This window comes from Paroedura picta, chromosome 14 (assembly GCF_049243985.1).
Source record: "Paroedura picta isolate Pp20150507F chromosome 14, Ppicta_v3.0, whole genome shotgun sequence".
Taxonomy (NCBI): Eukaryota; Metazoa; Chordata; class Lepidosauria; order Squamata; family Gekkonidae; genus Paroedura; species Paroedura picta.
This window is the reverse complement of record NC_135382.1, coordinates 40575562-40597593: the sequence shown is the minus strand read 5'-3', so window position 1 is coordinate 40597593 and position 22032 is coordinate 40575562. Positions and strand designations below refer to the sequence as shown.

At 56.4% G+C, this 22032-nt stretch overlaps 3 protein-coding genes across 5 annotated transcripts; 1 reads left to right on the top strand and 2 right to left on the bottom strand.

Annotated features, from left to right (window-relative positions):
• Positions 1–1115: 1115 nt before the first annotated feature.
• Positions 1116–5209, bottom strand: SPATA33 (spermatogenesis associated 33). Its single transcript, XM_077310960.1, has 3 exons — positions 5063–5209; positions 3613–3747; positions 1116–1433 (listed from the first exon to the last, which is right to left on the bottom strand). Exons 1-3 carry the CDS (start codon positions 5100–5102, stop codon positions 1228–1230), a joined length of 381 nt encoding a protein of 126 aa, XP_077167075.1. The 5' UTR covers positions 5103–5209; the 3' UTR covers positions 1116–1227.
• Positions 5210–5318: 109 nt separating this feature from the next.
• Positions 5319–12955, top strand: CHMP1A (charged multivesicular body protein 1A). Of its 3 annotated transcripts, none has more exons than XM_077310958.1 (7): positions 5319–5343; positions 8279–8298; positions 8950–9027; positions 9616–9762; positions 10465–10593; positions 11038–11225; positions 11720–12955. In XM_077310958.1, the coding sequence occupies exons 1-7, from the start codon at positions 5334–5336 to the stop codon at positions 11739–11741; spliced, it is 594 nt and encodes a 197-aa protein (XP_077167073.1). In that variant the 5' UTR covers positions 5319–5333; the 3' UTR covers positions 11742–12955. The 3 variants fall into 3 exon arrangements, with proteins under 3 accessions (XP_077167073.1, XP_077167074.1, XP_077167072.1); XM_077310959.1 differs by lacking the exon at positions 5319–5343 and adding an exon at positions 6510–6706; XM_077310957.1 differs by lacking the exon at positions 5319–5343 and adding an exon at positions 7154–7457.
• A 2139-nt stretch (positions 12956–15094) lies between these two features.
• On the bottom strand, positions 15095–20918 carry DPEP1 (dipeptidase 1). The gene is made up of 10 exons (XM_077310019.1): positions 20609–20918; positions 18720–18852; positions 18156–18288; positions 17642–17792; positions 17200–17269; positions 16705–16881; positions 16294–16378; positions 16137–16212; positions 15647–15782; positions 15095–15458 (listed from the first exon to the last, which is right to left on the bottom strand). Exons 1-10 carry the CDS (start codon positions 20713–20715, stop codon positions 15288–15290), a joined length of 1239 nt encoding a protein of 412 aa, XP_077166134.1. The 5' UTR covers positions 20716–20918; the 3' UTR covers positions 15095–15287.
• Positions 20919–22032: the final 1114 nt, after the last annotated feature.

The following is a 22032-nucleotide window of genomic DNA, read 5'->3' as shown; positions in this document are numbered from 1 at the left end:
AGGCAGCAACTGGAGGCCCAGGAACAGAGACCCTGGCTATGGGGCTTCCCTTTGGAGGCATGCAGTGCCACACACAAACATAGCTTGGGAAGGAGCCCAGGTACAAAAGATCTTTGGATAACTTCAGGAACATTCCTGGTTCTGAAAGAGGTGAGCTTCCTTGCCCTATTGTCTCTGGTTACTATAGCAACACAGAAGCTCCCCACCTTTAAAAAGGTGTACATGAAAAAAATGAATGCTCTGCCAGACAATCCCCAAATGGTGTTACAAATGCAATTTGCTGCCCACAGGATTGCTGCACAAGAGCCAGCTTGCTGTAGTGGTTAGGAGCATGGACTTCTAATCTGGCAAGCCAGGTTGGATTCCCCGCTACTTCTCCACATGCAGCCAATTGGGTGACCTTGGGCTCGCCACAGCACTGATAAAACTGTTCTGACCGAGCAGTGATATCAGAGCTCTCCGCCTCACCCACCTCACAGGGTGTCTGTTGTGAGGAGAGGAAAGGGAAGGTGATTGCAAGCCGCTTTGAGATTCCTTTGAGTAGAGAAAAGCGGCATAGAAGAACCAAATCTTTTTCTCTCTCATTATTTGCCCCTCTCCCCAATATGGACTCAAAGGGTACTGCCATCCTCCATTTTATGACCACAACAGCCCTGTGAGGTGGGATAGTCTGAGAGTGTATGACCGGCCCAAGATCACCCAGGAAGCTTTTGGTAGAGTGTGGGTCAGAACACTGGTCTCTCAGATCCTAGTTGACACTCTGACCACTATACTACACTGGCTCTCAAAAATGGGGAAAGATTTTTGAAGTACAATGACCCAAAGTGGCATCCATTAAGGAGTTTCCAGGCACCGTCTGCCTCTTCCCCAAAGCCAGGGACTAAAAACGTGGGGGTGTGCATGCTGGACTGGGCCTTATGCCTCAGAAGTGTCCCCTGCCCCAACATTTTGAATGTATCCATGAAAACACTGCTTTGTTATCAACTGGGAATCATATAGCATATTTATTTGGAAGTGAACATCTTGCTCCCGCGTTTAAATCTGGCTAAGCTCTTCCCACTCCTCTTCCTCCACTTGCATGTGCAGCAGTTACGGTGGGGACAGTTACACCAGGAAAGATTCATTGGGATGGATTCCCATTTATTGAGAGGGGACGAGGACTGTGCTTCTAGCTTTCTTTGGTGGTGCCCGTCACCATAACCTTGGCTGACACTTTGGTCTGTTCACTCACTGCTCTCCTCTGGTGGACCTATAAGCATCTATCGTGCTGGGTCTTGAATGCACAGTGTACGGGCCATAGTCTTCTGTATCTCGGATGGTTTTCGTCTCAGGGAGTTCGTCATCAATGGTGGTTGTCAGCTGCTCATTGGAAGGCCCACTGACAATGATTTTAGGAATAACTCTCTTCTTCTTTCCAGGTTTATCAACAGATGCTGCAAGAAAGAGAGAAAGGGAAATGCACATCTGCCAACAGGGAAAAAGAACCTTCTGCTTCTTGCTGTCTCGGGAATCTAGGAACAAAACAGACAGACATCCTGGTGCTTACTGTGTAAAGAGGGAGGCTGCAGCTGCAGCTGTCTGTGAAGCCCTCCTTCTCATGCAAGCATCTTCCCACCCCATCCCACACGTGAGAGTCCTGGATGTAGGGAGAGGAAGCTGCCTTACACTGAATCAGACTGCCGGTCCGTTAAAATCTGTATGGTGCACTCAAGACTGGCAGCAGCTCTCCAGGGTGTCGGGCTGAGGTCTTCCACATCGCCTCCTATGGGATCCTGTCAACTGGAGATGCTGGGGACTGATCCTGGGGCCTTTTGCACACCAAGCAGATACGCTGCCTCAGCCCCTTCCCAGCTGACAAAACCTGAAAGCTACTTCACATCTTCTCAACAAAAAGCAAAAGCTTCCTGCTTCTACTTTTGGATATTTTCAGATGATCCTCAAAGGAGGAGCTTTACTTGCAAATATGCAGCTTCCCCCTTACACAAGGAAAACACAAAAAGCGGAAGTTGCTGCCTAGAATATGGGGGGGGGGGGGCACACAGGTGAGAGGAAGGCACTCCAAAAGCATGAGAGCAGCTCCTAGGGAGATGTGCCCCTAATCCAATATAGCACACTCTCGAAGGCACTTCCTGTCCTTTATCAGCCAAATTAGACCATTAAGGACATCCTTGCAGCATTGATATGTGAACAACTAAGGATTGCAACGGTGAAAGAAAAGAAACATCTACATTTCTAGTACCACATAGGTACTCCCTTGCAGATGTAGCTCCCTTGAGCCATTTCCCCTCCTCTCTTCCCATCTCCCCCCTAACTCTGTTTCTGACCTTGTTTTTGCCTTCTCCTTCTCTGTGGTGGCTGGCAGCAATGCTCTGCCATCAGGTGCCTTGCTGGGTTGATATGGCAACCTAAGACAGTGTCAAAACTCCCCCTCCCCGCCCCCAATGTCTGTGTGTGCTGCTGGCTCTTTACATTTTTGGTGCTTTGCCTCACCATTTTTCAGAACAAGCTAGACTTTTCTACAGATTTTTACTTGGCTTTGGAGAATCCGAAACTGCAGTTGGGACTGCCCCCCCCCTATGAATTTTTTATTTGCTTCTGTGTCATCTCTTGGCTATTTGGTGTAAGTGTGCTTAACATTTGTACAGCTTTTCCAAATGTTCAGAGCAGTTCACAAATATAAGATTTTTGTAATCCTTACAAAGAATATTGCCGTGAGGCCAGGGGGCTGAGGTGGAGAATAAGAGGCTTGCCTAAAGCTACCAAGTGAGCTGAGACCTCTAAAGCTCAGCTGATCACACACAACAATAATAAGGAATTCCTTTCTCAGATCTTGGCTGGGCTCCCCCCCCCCATATCTGAGATTTTCTGTCCTCCGTATCAGTGGTCCCATGAGCCAGCCAAGGTCAGACCAGGTTTGCTTCAGGTTCAGATGAGGACTCTCATATGTTTAGGCAATTCTACCATGAAAATGGCACTCAAGGCAAATTACAAAATACAGACGAAAAGATTTTTAGACATTAAAATACCTACGTGAGAAATCCCAAAACAGCAACAACATTTCTCTGGTATTCAAGCCCACCTACAACAGGCAGCCCAAAGCCTAGAACATTGATTAGATTAGGGATGAATTGATGTCAGCATAGTAGTTCAGTCAGATTCACATGATATATAGACCCTAGACTGAGGCTCAAGGCAGTTGAACAGAGTCACGGCTCGAGCAGCAAGTCAGTTTCTAAGTGATGTAAATAGTGAAGTTCATGAAATACTCTACTGCATCCTGGATCCTAAGAATTATCAAGAGAGAACATACCACAGGCCACAACTGCTGTGTCACAAGATTTGTAGGCACACACGGAGCTGCAGTATCCTGAGTCAGACCCTTGGTCCCTGAGACTGGCAGCCACACTCCAGGGTCTCAGGAAGAACTCTTTCACAGCACCTACCATGTGATCCTTTTAACGAGAGATCCTGGGATTGAACCTGGAACCTTCTGCATGCTGAGCAGAGGCTCTACCACTGAGCCACAGCCCCCCCCCATGCAATTACTCTGTTTTGTCAGATGCACAAAGGGCATTAAAAGTGTGTGTGCTTCAAAGGTATATTGGCACATACCTTCTAAATGAGTAGAATGTACCAGTGACTTCCTCTGTCGGGACGTTGAGGCCTGGGAGTTGCCCTGGTGCGTGTGTGCATTCTGCTCCGGTTTGACTTGTGGCTTGGAATCTTTAATCTTTCCAGAATCTATGCCTGTGTGAACATGCACAGCCAATTAAAAAAGACCAGGGAGAAGAGACAAAATCCCCCTCCATTACCTTTGTTACGCTGTGTGGTTGCAGCAACCTTTACCAAGGAACAGCAGCCAGTTAGACAGAAGAGCCCTGCTGTAACAGACCAAACATCCAGGAAGACCCCCAGAATCCGCCCCCCTTCCGTGACGACTGTGACAGTGACCAGAAAGCAGGGGAAGGAAATGGCAGGAAATGGTCTTGAGGTCCCTGACTGGGTCGGTGCCAGCCCAGATGATCCTTTGGGTATGGCAGTTATCAGTGCAAATTGGCTGCATCCTGATATGGTTTTTGGGCTCCAGGCATCACGAGCCTCAATTCCCACAAAGAAATGGTGAAGGGGCCCATCTGTGCCTGAGCTGGACTTCAGAATGCTTGTGGGGGCTGGCATAACAGAGCACTGCATGATTTAATTCTAAAAAAATCCCTCCACGGAAAACTAAACACCAGGCAAAATAATTCCATTTTTCTATCAGCCGGTATTGTGTGTTTGTTTTGTATGGCAACGTGTCCATTTGGGTAGACATTTTCCTACAGTCTGAAGTGATACCTGTAAGATGCTGCCACCTTTCAGGAAAATGCTCAGGATCTCTTTAATAATGATGGATTGAGTTTATTCGGGAGAAATGAAGGAACATATGGCTTATGAGAGTCCTTCATGGTCATTCCTCTAGCTAGCCTAACTAGAGACATGATGAAACCCGGACTCGGGCTGTTCCCGATTCTAGGATACTGGAACGAATATAGAACTATAGGATAAGAACAGTCCACGTGTGGGTTTACCATCTGCCCCATTGCTTGAGATCTAGGCCTGATTCAGTGTACCTGACATATGAGAAAACTCGCTGTCTGAAAGCCCCAAGCAGTAAGGATGATGAGGAGTGCCACACCAAAACTGATCTTCATCGTCTAGAAAAGGGCCCCAAATCCAAAGTATGAGAACTCTATTTTGTCTCAGCTTCTCATGAGTCCACTGGGGAAAACCAGACAGAGTAGGATCTGATCTGGTGTGAATTTGTTGGGAGCCACCCCCCAAAAGCTGCACCTCCAGTATCCTGGTCTGCAACATGGTTACCAAAAAGTAATTCCCCTGGATCTCTGTGGGAAGGCATGCTTAGGATTCAACCCGAGCCTCCAGGTTAGGATGCTTGGAGTGGAAGCTGCTCAGCAAACCAAAAGGCCCTGACTATTAAGATTCCCTCATGGCTTGGCCTTGCTCATGCCAGCTTTTATCTTTCCGCAGCATCTCTTTGTTAAGAGGAATGAGAATGCTTTACCTCCTGCCCCGTCTTCATGTTTGCTGTGAGAGCGCCCCATAGATGAGCCAACAGTCCTTGCCCCCCCCCTTCATTGGCACTGCTACATCTTGTTGCACTGCCTGGGCCCTTTTGTGACTCAGCACCTGCCAGCGTCATCATCATCAAAGAAGCTGCACACCACATGCTGCTGCCCCAGAAAGGACTTCAGCTCAAGAAAGACCTCGGACACAGCATCTTGCCTCTTCCTCCTTCTGGAAGGTCTGCTATCCCTCAATGGGGAAAGACCAGAATGATTTCAGGTGGGGGCTGGATTGCCCTAAATCCCCTCCAAAGTCATGGGGCTCCTTCCTACAGATTTAACTTGAACAGAGGAGATTTGGACAAGAGAAACTGAGCCAGTGAGATTTATTCTAAGCTTTTATCAATGCGAGGGATTCCCAGAATGGAACATGTCACATAACAACTATTTTAATTTCCTTCCCAAAAGACCAGTGAATGTAAAGCTGGACAATATTAACACAACAAAGCAGTTCTGGACTTTCCTCCTGGAAACTGTTTGGAAGTACAGGCGAGATTTCTCTTGTCTGTTCCTCAGTCCCCATTGGGTATATTTCAGTCCTCCCCTTCCCTGCCACGCAAAGCCTCAGGGTGGGTTCTATCTAACATCGGCAGATTGTTGTGCTTCCAGCACAGTCCTGACATCCTCCAACCCACCTCATAAACCAGACTAGACTGAGTGGGGCCCCCCTGTGCCATTGCTATGCAGCGACTGGCAACTTTCAGGGGGTTCTGCAAAAACTAAGGCAGCTGCCCTCCCACTGTCCTTGCTTCTTTTTTTGGCTCTCTTTGGCTTGGATGTGGCATGACGACTGGGAGCCTCCAGCGGAGCATTGCGAAGTTGCACAATCGTCCTTCCCAGAGGCCAAGTGCTGGACCTCTGAGTCTTGAGCCGCTCCCTGTAACTGGACACCCGGCGGTCCCTTCCCTGATTTACTTATGTATTGTCTTTATATACCGCCCTCCCCGAAGGCTCAGGGCGGTTTACACGAGACAAGGAAATGATACGGGCAACATCGTTTATCGTAACAACAAGGTGGTGACAGCAATGACAATGTAGACTGATGGAACCGCAGCCGAGCCTCCGCTCTTCTCTTACTGGGCCCCAGCGGCAGTCGCAGTACTGGGGGGGGGGGCTCGGGGGCCAATGGGAAGCGGCGGGGTGGGTCGGCCTCAACCCAAGGCCTGGCGGAGGAGCCCCTTGGCCGGCCCTGCGGAGCTGCTCGGGTTCTGCCCCGACCCCCCCCCCCCGGGCTCCCCACGGGCAGGGGACGTCCCCGCCTCCCTCTCGCCCGCGGCCTCCGCCCGGAGGGCCCTGCCAGCCGCCGCTCCCATCCGCCGGGCCTCTCTGGCCTCCCCGGCAGGCCGGCCACCGTCCAGGCGGAAGCGGGTCTGGGCGCCGTGGGAACGCGCAGGCCTCCCTCCCCCCCCCCCGCCTCTGTTGCCGCAGCAACCCGGCACGCCTGCCCACGTGACCGCCCCCTCCCCTCCCGCGTCCTCTCGAGGGCGACGGAGAAACGTCATCCGCGAGGCGACCCGGAAGTGGCGCGGAGGGAACCCGGAAGTCCTGGGAGAAGCAGGCAGAGACTCCGGCCGGGATGGACGGTGAGGGGGGGAGGGGGCGCGAGGGGGCGAGAGGGGGAGGGGCGACCCCTCCCTGGCGCCCTGCCGGGCTAGATCCCCCCGGGGACCCTCGCGCGCTTGGCTGGTGGGGCGGAGGGAAGAGATCCATAGTTCTGCCGTCGGCGGCGGATGGGCAGCGGCTGAGGAGGCAGGCGCGAAGTAGGCCTCGCTGGGCTTGAGAGAATCCTGCGGGTCTGTTGCCTGAGAGAGGCCGTCCCCTTCTGCCCCGGTCTGGGAAGGCCTGGGTCAAATGCCCGCTCGGCCTGAAGCCGGCGGGGTGATTTAGGGCCAGCCCTTCGCTCTCTGCCTCCCTCCCTCCCAGCCTGATCTACCTCAAGTGTTGTCGGGAGCCTGAGATCTTTGGACACGGGCCCAGATAAGGGTGTGGCCGTTGTATAGGAAAGGCTGCCTTCCCTTGAGAGACGCCTGGTTATATTCTTGTTATGTATGCTGCTTAGTGGGGGTGGGGCCTACGGGGCTGGAATAAAGAACAATGTTCTTGTGAACAGTTCCAGCCCCACAGTGATTATGGAAACAATCATGACCTGTTGGCAGATTCCTAATTGAGTTCCTTCCAGGGTCACACAGACTGCACGAGGGTCAGGATGGTGTCTGGGTTAGAGCACTTGAATGAGAGTTCAGATCTCCATTCACTGGGTCATCTTTAGCTCCCACGGTTGTGAGAGCAAACCAGAAATGCAAGAAAGCCGTGTACACAAGCCTTGGAGGAAGGGTAAGATAAGAGGAAGGCTACAAAAATGGTGAGGGGTTTTGAGACCCTGTCGTATGAGGAAAAGCTGGGGAAGCTTGGTCTGTTTAGCCTGGAGAGAAGACGACCCGGAGGTGATATGATAACCATCCTCAAATACTTGAAGGACTGTCATGTAGAAGATGGAGATGGTTATCTGCCAGAAATGCTGATTTTATGAACTGAGGCAGGTTGTGAATGGGTGGCAAGGAAGGGATGTGTCAGTGCTTGTCTCCTGTGGCCCTTCATACCCAGGGAATTGCTGATAGCCACTGTGGGATGGTAGGTGAATTCCTTCCAGGCCAGGCTGGATTCTGGGGATTTTTGGTGGGGGTGATCACTTCGACATGAAATTGGGGTCACTGTGGGTGGGTAGGCAGTTCCTGCATTGTGCAGGGGGTTGGACTAAATGACCCTGGAGGTCCCTTCTACCTCTATGATTCAAAAAATGGCTGGATTGAGAGTCTTACTTCATGATGCACTACTTCCTGGTCTTTCAGGAGTTTGCTTCCTGTATAGCACTGTCTGAGTTTCACAGTTCTGCATTCTGGCCTTGAGTTCTAAACTTGGCTGTGATAGGTGTGGATTTTCCCATAACTCTGGAAATTGTTGCAGAAAGGCACACAGTTTGGATCTCTCTGAGGCAGAAAGGTTGCTTGGTGTGTGTGTGTGTGTGTCTGAGGACAGTGTGCCCATCTCACCACTACCCCCATCTTAGGCAGGCTCTTTCCTGTAGAAACCAAAACACTCACCTGACCCTCTTTGTCTCAGCCATCTTCCAACTGTCTTCTTCTTTCTCTTCACAGACACGCTTTTCCAATTAAAGGTGAGTACCTTGTTTCTAGCTAGGCCTGAATGTAGAGATGTTCTGCAGAGATGTAGAGATGTTCTCCCTGATAGCAAAGGGAGCTTGGCTGGGGTTGATGCCCCCCCCCCACACACACACACGGATTAGCCTGAAGGGCTCCTGACCAGTTCATTCCATCCGAGGCTATGAAGAAGGTTCTGCTAGCAGAGTCTGGGGCCTGGGACACCATCAGTGGCTGGGGGCTTTGTGGAGCCTGAGGAGTTTTTCGTTGTGCAGTCACTCACCACAGAAGGCAAGTCCCACATTCCCCTACATAGTGGAAGACCCAGCCACAGCGTGTCCTCTCTGTGAGGCCTCCAGATGGAGTGTTGCTTGGGATGGTCAGTCTCTGGCAGGGAGGCAACAACCCTTTCCTGCCTCTGGGCTCCATCTGCACAGCAGTGCCTTGCAGCCACCACCTCCTCCCCCAGTCAGAAGGGAAACCAGCACTGCTGAGGTGCTTTTCCACCTGAGCCCTGTTAATGCCTGCAATCGGATATGCCCCCGACCAGGTTAAATGAGCACTTTGGCACCAACTGAGCCTGTGCTGGGTGTTGAATCTCTTGGGGCTGTGGGAGAGGGTGCTCTTCTGCATGCCTCCATAGCTGCTCACCATGTGCCTCTTTCCAGTTCACAGCCAAGCAGCTGGAGAAGCTCTCCAAGAAGGCAGAAAAGGACTCCAAGGCTGAACAAGCTAAAGTCAAGAAGGTGACAGAACCTGATGCTGGGAGCAGGACTGCTGCGGGGGGGGGGGGGCTGTCCTAGGCTCTGCTGGGATTGTTGCTGTCCTTGAGACTTTGTCGTGGGTCCTCCAACAATCTCCCACTTAATCTTTTGTGTCTGTAATGTGCTATGGTGCCTTTCTCTCTGCTCTGCTTGGGGTCTCTTGGCTCTCCCACATTCCCAAAAGGGCCCAGCCTCTCCCTGCAGGCGACTTTGCTCCAGAGTGACCCTCCTGCAGAGCAGGGTGTGAGTCTTTTGCGCAGGCTCCCTTCTGGCTGCTCTGAGCACTCAAGGGCTGTGCAAGAGGCAGGGGCATAAAGATGGGGCACGTGCAGAACTCCTGCCAGGTGATCCCAGGAGGTGCTGCCAGGAAACTCCTTGTGGCGCTTAAGCCCCTGTTCCAGGTTGTCTGCTGTGCCACGAGTGACAGGGAATCCCACCTGGGCTTTCAGATCGACAGTTCCTTTCAAGGGATGGTAGACATCCTTACCCATTTTGAAGCGGCCCAGTCTTTGCCTCTGGCTTGGAGCTGAGGGGCTGTATCCTGATCCTCTTTGCCTTGGTGTGCTCCAGGCTCTTCAGCAGAAGAACGTGGAATGTGCACGTGTTTACGCAGAGAATGCCATCCGGAAGAAGAACGAAGGCGTCAACTGGCTGCGCATGGCTTCACGAGTAGATGCAGTGGCCTCTAAGGTTCAGACCGCAGTGACCATGAAAGGGGTAAGGTGATCTGTCCTGGAAGCCTCTCCTTGCCTTCTTGGTGCTGGTGGAGGTCTCTCTCCTGCTCCAATGGCTGCAAGGAGTTGCCTTGCACAGAACCAGGCCAGGGCCCCATCTTGCTGTACTTGGATGAGGAGCAACTCTCCACCAGGTCTTTGATTCACTGTCGGGTTGATCTTGTGACCTTGAGGACAGTGGTAAGCATTTGCTGAACTTTGTCCTTTATGGAGCCTGCAGGTATTAGGACTGCCCCTCCCTGTTTTCTCCTCTTAGCAGTGTGGGACTGTGAGATCTCAGTGGCTCAAACGGACTCCTTGTTAGACTGCTTGTGAGCTGCATCTAGGCCCTTGGGCTATGCTGCTTGATTCCCGTCCTATAGGCCATCCTGCTGCCTGCTGGCTACAGCCTTGTTACGACTGGCAGGTCTTGAATGTCCCCTGTGACTGGACTTCCAGGACTCTCTGTAGTGAAGCAGTCCCAGTCTGGGAGGCCAGAAGGCTGTCCTGTGCACACCCCATGCATTTTTAAAACTCTTGTTATCTGCATGTTTGATTTTTCATTTCTAGCTGCCTCCTGGCCTGGACAACCCCATTTGTGGGTGGGCCCACTGCTGAAGTTAGCTTTGTGTGCCAGCTCAGGCACTGCGGGATGTGCCCCTTTGCTTCTGTGGCCCAAAGTGCATCTTGTGATTCTGTGCTCCAGGTGACGAAGAACATGGCCCAGGTGACCAAGGCCTTGGACAAAGCCCTCAACTCCATGGACTTGCAAAAGGTCTCTGCAGTTATGGACAAATTTGAGCAGCAGGTGCAGAACTTGGACGTTCACACCTCGGTAAGCACTCCTTAGTGGTGGTGGTGTGTGTGTGTGGGGGGGGGAAGGTGGCCAGCTGTACTGCGCTGAGCTGGGTGCACAAAGGCCTTTTGTGCTGTGGGGTCAGACTCAAGGGTTCCCCCGCCAGTGGAGGTGCTCCCTATTGGGCACCTTCTTTATAAGCTGTCATCCCATTTGCTCTGCACTGATCCAGACATCTGATGTAGGATTCCCGCCTTGGTTGCCTGCTTTATCTCCATTTTTCAGTTAGAAAAAGCTGTGGCCATGAGTGGCCCTGCAGAAAGAAAGTCCCAGTTGCCAGCCCCTTCATCTGCCATCCTTTACTCTTGTGTCAGAAGGCACAAATGGGCCCTTTCTGCTCTTGCCTTCTTGGAAGCCAGCGCACACTGAGCCCGGAGGGGGCTTGGCTGTCTCTGGTCAACCATCATCTTGCTTCCCTCTCAGGTGATGGAAGACTCCATGAGCTCGGCCATGACGCTCACCACCCCCCAGGAGCAGGTGGACAGCCTCATAGTGCAGATCGCGGAAGAGAACGGCCTGGAGGTCATGGATCAGCTGAACCAGCTGCCCGAGGGCGCCTCTGCAGTGGGGGAGAGCTCTGTGCGTTCCCAGGAGGACCAGCTGTCACGAAGGTACCTCTGCCTTTCACCTGCCAGCAGACCTTTCCAGAAGATAGACACGCCTCCCCCACCCCACCCCCTTAGACCCGCTCATGTGATGTGGCCCAGCCAGAGCCTGAAGCTTTGAGGAGGCTCTCATGTTTGCATTTTCCTTCTGGCCCAGGGGGGCAGGCCACAGGTTGGGGGTGGGGGCTGAGTCCAAGGTTGGGGTGCAGGGGGCATCAGTCCCTGCTGTTCGCAGTCTTGGCTGAATCTTTGGTGGAGAAAGATCTACTTAGGCCTATCCTGAACCTGCTGGGGGGGGGGTCATCAGAGGGTTTAGTATTATGGCCAAGAGAGAGAAAAGTCTCCCCCCTCTTTCTCGGGTCCCAGATCCCACACATCTCCATGAAGGCCTCCTGCCTTCAGCTTTTTCCATCTCGGGCAAAGACATCAACCAGCTGCCAGTTTGGGTTGTCCCCTTTCATGACCACTCCCTCCCACTTGTCAATTTCCTTTCTTTGCAGGTTGGCTGCCTTGCGGAATTAACTGTCCCTCACTCCCATGAAGTACTGCTTCTGCCTTGGCCATGTATGATTTTTGGGGTCCCTATGAAAGACCCGGCCTTCTGTCACCCCCTCCCTTGGACTGGTCCCCCATTCTGTGGGCATGTGGCAAGACCACCGCTAAATGCACACCACCCAAACACCCACCCACCCATGGTGATGGTAGCTCAGCTCCTCTCTGAAGCAGCAGAGGCAGAGGCAGGGAGAGAACCACATTGTGGGGTTGTTTTTTTTATTCCAGAGCCTCTCCTCTCAGTCCTGGCTTCAGCTCATGCCCTTGTCCTTGAGGTGGGTGGGAGGAATTGCATCCCAGAATCCTCGTGAACTGCTTCCAGCGTGGTCCTTGCGAGAGTGAGCTAGCGTGCATTCCTCACAGGAGCAGGATCCCCGTTCGCACGGCTGCCTGGCTGTGTAGAGTCAGGCACGGCACGGTGCTCCTCCTTCTGTTGCTCCTGCCGGTGACGTGTGGGTGAGACGTGCTCCCCCCTGGGGGGCCTGTTTGTCAGCAGCTCTGTTCCCTGCCTTGGAGTGACACGTACAATTAAGTGACCTTTGTTACAGACTCATTCACTCTGTCCTGCCTGGGGCCACGCTGCCTCTGCCCCCTTCCCAGAACCCCCGTTCTTTCCACTTGGTCCCTGGTCCACCTCCCCCAACAGACCTCCTTCTGGATGGGTTGGCCCCTGAGTGCAGGGCGGCTTTGACCCTTCCCTTTGACCTCTGCTTCTGGAGAGGCTGGTCTGCCTCTTCCTGGGCATCCCTGCTGCTGTCAAGCGACCTTGAGGCCTCCGAGAAGGAGGCGGCTGGATGGGCTTTGGGCACTGATCCTGGGGGCAGCAGCTGTGCTCCTTGCTGCCCAAGAGGCCCTGAGGACCTCCTGGCTTGGTCGGGCGGAGGATGAGCGGGCGAATGGCTCATTCTCTTTTCCTTGCTGGAGTCTGAAAAGAGGCTGCTGCTCCTCCCTTTTGACCCTCCCCCCCCCAGTTTCTCAAGGCCTTTCCTGCTATATAGGTGTGGGGGGAGGGGGGGAAGCATGTCTCTTTGCCCGTCTCAGTAAACAGAAGGGCGTGTCCTCCAGCACTTGGGGAAGCGTGTCCTGGTTTGCCTTTACCGCTCTCTTTTTAAAAAGAACTAAACTGAGTACTGTCGATTCCTTGAATGTTGTTTTAAATAAATAAATGAACACTCCAGAAACCACTGGTGGTGTGAAGGCTTGCAACCTCCCCCTGCCCCCCCCCGGTCAGTTGGGAGCAGAGAGGGCAGGAGGGAATCCACAACCAGGTGTTCCAACGGTTAGTTTTACTTGTTCTGCCAGTTAGTTTTACTTGTTCCGCCGTCAGTCCACGATGCATGTCCTGACCGGCTCTCTCCAAAGAGGGCTGGCCTGCAGCTGCCTCCGTGGGCAGCATCCCCCCCCCCCGGCTGGGGGCTGTTCTGTGCCAGGTGCAGGAGCCAGCCTGGGTGTGTATTGTCCTTATGGGGGTGTGTTGCCGGAGCCACGCCCTGAGCAGGCGACACGAGTCATGCAGATTCCTGCACTTTTCAGGACCAGCGTGGGTGGATTCTTATTAGGGGGCAGAGCAGTATCAAAAGCAGGGAGTTCAAGTTGGGGGGTGCATTTTTGGTTGGTGGGCCGCCAATTTAGTATGAAGCCACAGAAGAAAGTGTGAGAGTAGGAGCAGTTCTAAGGACAACAAAGTTTAGTTCCGGGCAGCAGCTTTCATGTGCCCAGAATCTGGGTCCAGTGGGTCTTAAAGGTCCTGCCAAAGTCAAATTTTTCTTGCAGTAATGGATTTAGCCACTGGAGGGCTCCTTCCCCTTTAAGGTCTGCAGACAAGCTCAACAGGCCTTGTCAGAGGCAAGAGCAAATGGACAGATGTGCCCCATAAAGCGCACCTTTCTTCATGCCCCTGTACTCGGTTTAGAAACCTGCCTCATGTGCATTTGAAAGCCCCTTCCTGCCCTTTGCTCACAGCCACCCACTGCAAGCCTCACAGAGTGTGCATTAATTTGTCCCACGGAGAAGCCCCACAGAGTTGCTGTGGAATAATTCTGACCCAAAGGCTGGCTGTGGGAGCAAGAGTGCACCAGGATCTGTATCAGTGGTTTTGTCATGGCACAGAGAACTTGCCTCAGATTGGGCCCACTGGCAGGCTGGCATGTGTGGGGAGGGGGGGATCCCATGGACAATGCACCAGACCCACCATGGCTACTGCTGGGGCCGGGTTCCCCAGCACAGGAGTTGCTCCTCCCGAGTAGATGGCAAACCTGAGGAACCGAGGGCTGCAGGAAGGCCAGAGTCCGGAGCACCGGATCCCCCCAGGCTGTTGGGTGCAGGGAAGCCAGGTGGAAGTGAGTCCCAATGGCTCGGGGTGCCTGTGCTGGAGGGCACCTCCAAAGGATCCATCCCCGGCTGTCCTCTTCCCCCGCCTCTGTCGAAACCTTTCCCCTGCGGAGGTTGTAGTCCCGCCACCAGGAAGCCACTCCCTCCTTCCCCGCCTGCTGGCACAGGGGCCTTCTGCCGCCTGCCTGGCACAGACAGGTTGTTCCTGAAATGCCAGCAGCTTTGCTAATGAGCTGCTTGATTAGCCAATTAATTAGCTAATGATGGATGTTTGGACAGAGCCTGTGAAACGGGATGTCCGCCTGTCGTTTGGCATCTCCATCTGTGCCAGGAGTCATGCTGGGAGGAGGGCATTGGCTGGGGGCCGCTGCTGCTCGCTTGGCCTGGCTCCACTGACCACCGGGCCCCTCCTGGCCCCTCCTTTCCCCCTCACCCACCTGCCCAGGTTTCTGCTGCTTGGCAACCCCCTCCCCCGGGCCCTTTCTCCAGCGCCACGTCTGCCCCTTGGTTGTGTCAGGGAGCATGGGTGGCGGAGAACCAAGTGGCAGGGGGGGAGGGTGGCAGGACCCAGAATATGGGCGGCGTGGCAGTGGGGTCCACCGGAAGCCCTGGGTGCTGTGCCCAGCATGCTTGGGGCTCCCCAAAAGAGCCCCGTCTCCCTCTGGGCAAAGCAAGGCAGCCCTGGGCCCCTCAGGGAATGATTCCTTGCCGAGGAGAGACGTCCTTCTTCAGACAGCAGGTCTTGCTTTCAGGGGTTTGTCCTCCGCGCGTCTCGTGCAGCGCAGGCCAGGAGCCTCCCACATGAGCCGAAACCAACCAGGATTCCCTCCCGACAGAGCAGCAGAGACCAGGGGGCAGTGGCAGGCTGGAGGGGGGTTCAGGTCCCTCTCGGCTCAGCCTTCCCCACAGGGGGGTAGTGGAGATACACCAGGGGAGAGTCTCTCCCCAACCCACAGCTTCAGGGCAGGGCAATAAGGCAGTAGAGGAAGAAGGAGCAGGAACACTGATTTAATTCAGCCATCAAACATTTCTTTTGGACCCCCCCCGTCCCCCACATCGTGATCCAATCAAAAACCCAAGGAGAGGGAAGAAGAGCAGCAGGCTTTGCTGAGCCTCCCAGCACAGGAGGCTGGCTGAGGGGTGGGAGAGGGGAGGCTGGCCAGTGCTCAGGAGGGCCGGGGGCTTCTACAGCAGCCACCCGGCTTGGAGAAGGAGCACGAGCAAAGCAGGCAGGAATCCGGGGCGGTCTGCGCTGGCAGGGTACCCGTAGCGGGTTCGGCACGACCCCTGCAGCTCCTCGAAAGCGATGGGTGTGTCGTCAGGTGAGGCAGCTTCAGAAGACATCCTGTCCCGCACCTGGGGAGCAGCAGAGGCAGGCCCTACACGTGACCGGGGGGCACGACACCTGGGGCACGCGAGTCTTAACTGGCAGGGGCTCCAGGCGGAGGCAAAGCAAGAAGGAGGGGGCAAGAGGGGAGAGGCCTGGGGGGGGGCAGGGGAGACACAGCCCCCCCCCCCCCAGTGCCTGCCGGTCTCCACCTCACCTGCTCCACTTCCCGGAAGACACGCAGCAAGTTGTCGGCCAGGGCGCCTCTCACTTCGCTCTCGGTCCAGTTCCTCCGCAGCAGCTCTGCCACCAAGGCCGGGTACTTGGAGACATCTTCCAAGCCAACGGGAACTCTATGGCCCCAGAGCAAGAGCTCGGCCTTCCTGTCCCTGCTCCAGGGAGTCCCCAGGGCCCCACTGCCTTCTCTCAGAAGGGCGGCTCAGCAGGGACAGGCAGCCTCAGTGGCCCCGCTGGAGGGGCCCAGAAAGAGAGGTTCTCCCCCCACCCCGCACTTTGGCCCTTTCCCCAGGATGCTTCCGATGCAGCTGGAAGCCCCGAGAACGGGCGGTCCGTGCAGGCCTTGCACAGGCTCTCCGGGGCAGCCCCTCAGTCTCCAGGCAACGCAGCCCCCGGCTTAGGCCCAAGTGTCTCTCCAGGCCAGCCTTGTGCTGGGGGAGGGGAAGGGGTTGGCTGCCCACCCCAGATACCTGCTCACACCATCGTAGTCTCCTCCGAGGCCAACGGCCGGGGCCCCCGCAACTTGCCTTACGTAGTCCATGTGATCTGTAGGCAGGAGAAGCAGCAGGTCAAGGTGCCCTTGAGGGGGGGGGGTTCAGATCCTCCCCCCCCTGCTTTCTGACTCACCGGCTACCTGAGCCAGGCTGGCCTGAGAGCCACAGGCCACGTAGTCGTTGTAGAAGTTGACCATCACGAGGCCGTGGGTCTCTTTCTGGGGGAGAGGCAGAGGGCCGGTTCAGGCAGAGGAGGGGGCTGACGCTGGAAGCCAGCCCCCCCCACCCCCTCCAGGGCACACCCTCTGGCTATGGCCCAGCTCTGCCCCTTATCCGGACTCCGCCCAGCCTGGCCGGTGGTGGGCCCGGGACCAAGCCGCCTGTACCCCCTGAACTGGCCCCATGAAGAGACCGGGAAAGAGAGGGACGGCTCTGTCACTCATCACCCTCCAAGGAGAGGGATGGATTTCTTTCTCACGGAGGTGGGGGGGGGACGGCTCTAACAACCCCCCCCCCCGCGCTGTGCTGCCCTGGCTGGGCTCACCACGCGCAGGAGGACGTCGTCCGGGACGTTGCGCCGGTGGGGGCAGATCTCATAGGCAGAGGAGTGGCTGAAGACCACGGGTGCTCGGGAGACCCTCAGGGCGTCGTGCATGGTGTCCACCGAGACGTGGGCCAGGTCGACCATCATGCCCAGGCGGTTCATCTCCTTCACCACCCGCTGTGCCAAGGGAGGCGGAGAAGAGCATGCTGCAGACCCAGCACCCTCGGCGGGGGGGTACCGGTGAGTGATCTTGCAACTCCCCCACAACGAGCATTTTTAAAGGCTGTCTTGAGACCTGAATGAGCCTGCCCTGAGCACCCCCCCCCCGCATTAACTGGGGCCCTGCAGAGATCTGAAGGCACAAGGAAGACACGGCAGGTCACCCAGGGCGTAGAGCCTGGCCCGGATTGGGAGGAGACACCCATGTCCCACCGATTTGCATCCAGCCCTTTGCCTGTTCCCCTCCAGGCTGCCCCCCTGCTTCCCGCACCTCACCTCCCCAAAGGTGGACAGGCCCTGGTGCACTGCTTCCCCAGCCGCTGTGTCCACCAGCCAGTTGTCGGCCCTGCCAAAGGAAGCGTGCAGCCAGCGAGGAAGGAGGCCCAGAGGAGAGCCGGACTCTCCCGCCCCCCCCCAGCAGACAGGCCCTCCCCTCGGTCTCCTCCTCCCACGAAGGCTGACCCGTGCTCCTCTCCCCTCTCCTCTGACCCCCCCCCAAGAGCCCAGGCATGGTGCATGTCCTGCACCCTGAGAATGAAGTGACCCCCCCCCCAGGCCCCTGGCCCTTAGACACAGCACACAAGCTGGCTGCATTTAGTCTGTGGCAAGAGAACTGCACTCTGCACAGGCTCAGGGGAATGGCATCTCCTTCATCTCTTCAAGGAAAATTACCCCACCGCTGTAGCTGAAGCTGAACCCGAAGCCGGCCTGGTCTTACCAGGGAGTGTTGCAGCTGTGCGTGAGGGTCATGTAGCGGACCCCCAGTTGGTAGAAGGTGCGCAGGACACCCAAGCTGCTATCGATGGAATGCCCGCCCTCCACGCCTATCAGGCTGGCCACGTGTCCGGTGCGGAAGGCTTCCTCGATCCCTGCAAGGCAGGCATTCCCAGTGGGCACAGGGCCACGCTCCGGGTGGGCAACACATCTACAGGTGGCTCTCTTCTTGCCTGGCCTCTGTCCCCCACCCTCCCCCCTTCAGCGTGGCAGAGGCTGCTTGCCACCTCAGTCGTGGGTCGAAGGGAGAATTCTGGCAAAAGTGGCCTCTGAGACTGCCTTGGCCCCTGCAGAGTCCCCCCTTCTGCCCCACCTGGAGAGGTGGCCCTCAGAGCTGATGCTGGCATAAAAGGTGTGGGTGGGAGGCTGCCAAGGGAACCCTCCCCGGGACACAGCTGATCCAGTGGGCCTTTCTGAGACACAGGAAACGCCTCTCCCACCTGTGCCCCCCCCCGTACCTGCACTGCTGGTGACGCACGCCAAGGCTTCCGGGTACCGAAGACACATCCGGTGGATGACATCGATCTGTTCCAGGGTCCGCTTCACGGCATCCTTGTCCTGGGTCTCGCAAGGCACGTAGGCTGCCCAGAACTGGCCCAGAGAAAGGGGGGCTAAGGGAGAGCCTCAGGCGCAAGTGCGGACACAGCCCCCCCCCCCCCCCGCTGGCCTGTGAGGGGCCTGAGGGCTGGCACGCCCACGGACATCTGCGCTGAGTGTGTTTGGGGTCGGGGGGGGGGGACCACTTATCCCTGGGGTGTTCAACAAGCATCGCAAACTTTGGGGACCATCTGGAGCATCTCGCAAAGACAGGGAAGCCTGTGTAACGTTTCAGAGCAGGGAGTGGCCGTGCAGCGGATCATGGCCAGAAAGCAGCCCGAACGCAAAGCAGAAGTATCGTTGCATTGCGCTTTTGCCGAAGCCTGGAATTATGTCCCTCAGCCTGCCTGACGCAGGGGAGGCCCAGGGGAGGCCCAGGGGAGGCTCACGGGTGTTTCTGCGCCTCCTCCAGGCCCGGCTCCTACCTGCGCTCCCACCCGGCCCGTCTTCAGCTTGGGGAGGTTGGTGTGGGTGCCCTGGAGCTGAGACAGGTTTGCCGCCGGCAAGGAGAGTTGGTTGTTGAACCTGCTGAGCATCTGCCAGGGGAGGTCGTTGTGCCTGGAGCCAGAGGGAGCAGGAGGCTGAGCAAGAGCAGAGCAGGGCTTCGCCTGGCCTGGCAACCACGGGGGACCACTGGGCAGCTTCTGAGCAACCACGGGGGCAGAGGGGCAGCCAGCAGCGGGTCCTGCCTCTCACAGCGTCAGGCCCCTGCCCATTTATTCCCGAGAGGCTGGGCTCTGGATGCCTCCCTCTGCCAAGCTGCAGCTGAGCAGGCCAGTCCTTCCTAGTACCACAAAGAAACACGGGGGTTGCCAGGCAGAGGCGGGCCATGGGCCAATCCCCTCTGCGTGTCTCTTCCCTTGCGAGCCCTCGGGAATCACCCCACGCTGGATGCAACCTGATGGCGCACTCCCCCCCCCCGTGTGCCCTCCAGGGGCATGGGGCCATCAAGGATGCCTAGACACTGAACCTGGCCCAGGGTAGACCTGCCAGATCCTTGCGAACAGGACAGCAGGCTCCTTTCTCCCTGCAAAGTGAAGCTGGCTCTGGCTGTTTTTGTGGCTTTTTAGAGCAAGGGTAGTCAACCTGTGGTCTTCCAGATGTTCATTGACTACAATTCCCATGAGCCCCTGCCAGCAAACGATGGCCCTGCTTTAGAGGGATAATTGGCTCATGGTGTCCCTGGCTGAGGTGCTTTGGGGCAATGAACCTGGGCTAAAGTCGAGAGCAGCCTCCTGCTGTAGTTTCCGCCCAGAAGGACCTTTGTATTTTGCTCTTCTCCGACACCCTTTTCTTGGCTGCCACGATTCCGGCACTCCCTGGGTCGAACCGTGGGCTGGCCTGGGAGGCATTGTCCTCCGGTCAGTGTCCTCTCCGCCCGTCAATTAGCCCCCAAGCAGGTAGAGCTCAGCCGTAATGGAGAATGCCCCGCGGTGGTCTTAGCTGCCCCTTTCTTGCTCTAGGGGTGTCTGCACCGTCTCTGCCCAGGTGGATTTATTTTTGACAGTGCTGCCAATGGAGCCACCCAGGAGAGGACTAGCGGTCTGAAGCCCCTGCTGGCCTGGCTCAGGGGAAAGTGCTCCTCTCCGCCTGCAGGGAGAGTGCCGAGCAGGGATAGACCCCAGGGTGACCCCCCCTCCCCATCCTCGCTGTTTAATGATTAATTTCCTGAGCAGAGGGAAGGAGCTGCCATGTTGGAACAGAGCAGGGAGTGGCACCTCCTGTGGATCTCCTGACAGCCTCTGGAAGGGCTACAGGCTGGCAGGGAAGCCCCCCTGGGCCACCCTGTTGCTGCCTACCCACCCTCCACACAAGCCGGGGCTCCTTCAGAAGGCCACAAGCCCAAGGATTCTGGAGGGGGTCCCCAGAGCTCCAGACTGGAGATCTGAGCCATGCCACATACTCTCTGCCCCTTTCCTTGTGCTGCTTCCCAGCAACATAGTTTCTCTCTGCCTCTGTAGAACCAGGAAGCACAGCCAGGTCCCAGCCCAGGTGCCCCTTAGAGACCTGCAAGGCGGTTGGGGTGGGAGCGATAGAGTCAAGCTCCCTTCATCCAGTCCAGGGCTGCTGGCGTGTCCTCAGAGAGATGCCTTCGCTTCAGCTGGCCCAGATCTGCATGCTCCAGCCAGATGCCCAACCCGGAACTTGCATGTGTGAAAGGACTGGCCACAGGAAAGACACTCCCAGCCCCCTGTGCTGCCTCTTGCAGCACTGAAGCCCAGAGACGGCCAGCCACACTCCCCCCGGAAGGGAGGGGCTCCCCAGCCACCCCTCATGCCGCGTGGAAGGCCCTGGTGGGCAGAGTGGGTCTTACCCATCAATGGCTGGCGTGGTGTTCATGATCTTCTGGGCCTCCAACAGAAATGGGTCTGCGTAGCAGAGGAGGAGGCCGGAGAGGAGGAAGCAGCCAAGGGGCAGCATCCCCAGGGAGAGGCCTGGGCTGGCAGCAAGAGGAGTCGGGGCTTCCCTGGAGGGAGATCCAGAAGTGGGACTCCGAGATTCCTCAATCCGTCCCTGGTCCCAAACGAGACGCTTCCCTTTGACTCCGGGCCCAGGCTCTGCTGGCCACCCCAGGGTCAATCAATAACTGCTGGGGAGGAACCAGGAGACAGTTCCAGCTGGCAGACGTCCCACCACCTGAAGGATGGGGCTTCGGACTCCTCCCCTCCAGAAGGGACGGTCTCTTCCCTGGGCGGAGCTACAGCTTGCTTTTGGGAGACTTGAACCCACTTGGCTGCCTGCCTTGCACTGACCTTGAAGTCAGCACTGTTGACTTGGACCAGCAGCAGCTCTCCTGGGTCTCTCTCAGGCCGAGATCCTTCCCATCACCTCCTCTCTGATCTCTTCCACTGGAGATGCTGCCGGGGATTGACCCTGGAGCTTTCTGCAGGCCAAGCAGAGACTCTGCCAGGGAACAGGCCTGCCAGCACACCTAGATGCTAGGGCCCAAGGCCTCTGAGCTGCCAGGCCAGGGAGGCTAGTGATACAGGAGGAGGAGGAGGAGGAGGAGCTGGCACACCTGTGGAAAGCACACTGCTCCCTGCAGGATGATGCGGACCCCAACAGCTGGCCCTGCCCTGGGATTCTGTCTTCTCACCTTCCTGGAATGAGGGTCAGCACCCTTCCTGCCTTGGCATGTCCACCTCTTTCCGTGGATCTTCAGAATCTGGCCCAAGAGAGGCCAGGAGGAGGTCCATGGCAAAGCCCCATTTCACCATCTCCGCCTGCTCCTGTGCCAGAGTCTTTCCAAGTAGAAGTGCCTTGAAAACGTAATGGTCAGCGATGAAAGCGTCATGTAGGGGGCAGCAGGACCACCAGGCCCCTGGCAAGGCAAAAGAAGCATCTGCAACAATAAACGTTCTTGATGATACCACCAGGCATCTTGGATGCTTTGAAACATTTGTGGCGCCATCCTTCAAATCACACCTGAGGTTTACCTGGGCACAAGCCCAGAAACCTCCTGATGAAAACAGGTGCCCAGGAGCCAGGAAGGCCAACCAAGATGGCAGCTGAGAACTCCAGAAGAGCCCTGCTGGATGAGACTCACGAGGGTCCATCTTCACCTAGTCCAGCCTCTGGCCTCATCCAGGGGCCAACCGGTTCCTCTGGAGGGCCAAGCTGAGGCCTTCCCTCATGTTGCATCCTGGCTCTGGGAGTCAGAGTCCGGCTACCTCTGAGTGGGGGGGGGGGGAAGGGAAGAGAGAAGCCTGGCCCTTTTCAGTGTGGAAATACAAGGGG